General features: G+C 79.1%; 1 protein-coding gene across 1 annotated transcript in view; it reads left to right on the top strand.

Moving 5' to 3' along the window:
• The window catches only part of AURANDRAFT_66360 (hypothetical protein), a gene marked incomplete at both ends in the record, with an annotated part of 8,945 nt that overhangs the window by 1,848 nt on the left and 5,386 nt on the right, over nt 1-1,711 (top strand). Inside the window, one exon of the mRNA XM_009041471.1 lies at nt 84-1,271. Coding sequence (XP_009039719.1) covers nt 84-1,271 — 1,188 coding nt within the window. The remainder of the gene's footprint in view (nt 1-83; nt 1,272-1,711) is intronic.

A 1,711-nucleotide genomic window follows, 5' to 3' on the forward strand; every position in this document is an offset into this window, starting at 1 on the left:
CGTCGCCGCGCGAGCCCGCGCGGCGACTGGCGGCGCTCTTCGCGACGGTGGACGGCCTCGAGCGCGACGCCGCGGCGACCGAGGCCTACGTCGCCGCGCGCGTCGCGGAGCTCGTCGGCGACGCGTCGTTCTGGCGGCGCGACTGGGAGCGGAACGCGCGCGTCGTCGCCGCGGCCGGGAGCGCGGCGACCCTCCCGTGCTTCGACGGCGGCGCCGGCGCGCGCCGCCCGACCGCGCCGCGCCCGCCGCCCGCGGGGGCCCTCGGCCCGACGCTCGCGGCCGCGGCCGCGCCGCCGGGCCCGTCGCTCGCGACCGTGCGCGACGCGGACCCGGGCCGCGACGCCTGCGACTGCGCCTTCGACGTGCTCCGACGGCCGGCGCCGGTCGCCGAGGGCGCCGACTACGTCCGCGCGTCGTGCGCGCGCGACGGCGCGGGCCTCGGCGGCGGCGCCGCCGCGAGCGTCGTCGTCCTCGGCGCCGACGCGCGCTTCCGCTGCGCGGCCGAGGCGCGGCGCGCCGTGCAGCGCGTCCTGCGCGTCGGCTGCTCCGTGAACCTGTACGCGACGCCGCCGGGCGCGCAGGCGCTCGACGCGCACTACGACGACCACTGCGTCTTCGTCGTCCAGCTCCGGGGCCGCAAGCGCTGGCGCCTCTACGGCCCGGCCCTCGAGTGCCCGACGCTCCACGAGGCGACGTTGCCGCCGCCGCCGGAGCTGCTGCGGCGCGGCGCGGACCACGCGGTCGCGCTCGCGCCGGGCGACGTTTTGTACGTCCCGCGGGGCGTCTACCACGCCGCGACGGCCTGCGAGGACGCGGGCTCGGACTCAGCCCACGTGACCGTCGGCGTGGACCTCGACCCGGCGCTGACGTGGCGCGGCGCGTTCCACGCGGCGCTGCGCGACGCGGCCGTCGCGACGCACGCGTGCCTGCGCCGCGCCGCCGAAACGTCGCCGGCGCTGCGGCGCGCGTGCCTGCCCGCGCTCATGGACGCCGCGCCGGGCCCGACGGCCGCGGCCGTCAAATCCGCCGCCGCCGCGGCGCTCCGGGCCTGCGGCTCCGCGGTCGTCGACGGGTCCGCGCTCGCGGACGACGTCGCGTCCCTCGCGGGGCTCGCCGTGCCCCGGGGCGCCATCGCCGTCGGCGCCGCGGACTTTGCCGACGCCGCGCGCGCGGTGGAGGGCGCGGTCGTCGACGCCTCCGTATTCGCGTCGCGGCGCGCCGTCGCGCGCGCCGTCCTCGACGAGTCCGCGGCGCTGTCCGCGTTCTACCGCGTGCTCGGCGGCGGGGCGTAACTTAAAAATCTACTTGGTCCTCGGCGTCAGCGTGCGCTCCGTGCTCGCCGGCCGGGGCGAGAGGACGCGGTCCCTCGTCTTCGGCGGCGCGGGCTTTTGCGGCGCCTTGGCCGCCGCGGCCGCGTCGGCCCGCGCGGCCTTGTCGCGCTTCGCCAGGTAGGCCAGGATGTCCGCGGCCTTGGCGATGTCGCCCTTCTTCGTGTAGGCCGACACGCGGTCGAGCTCGCCGTCGAGCAGCGCGACGCGCGAGTCGCGGACCTTCCCCTGCGAGTGCGTCACGACGGCCTCCCAGGGGTCCGCGGGGCCGGGGACGCAGTAGCAGCGCATCGTCGGCGCCAACGCCATGGCCGACGTGCACGCCGTCGCGAACGCGCGGACCGCGTGGATCGGCGGCGCCGCGATCAGCACGCTGTGAAAGG

The sequence above is a fragment of the Aureococcus anophagefferens genome (genome assembly GCF_000186865.1).
Source record: "Aureococcus anophagefferens unplaced genomic scaffold AURANscaffold_21, whole genome shotgun sequence".
In the NCBI taxonomy this organism is placed as follows: Eukaryota; class Pelagophyceae; order Pelagomonadales; family Pelagomonadaceae; genus Aureococcus; species Aureococcus anophagefferens.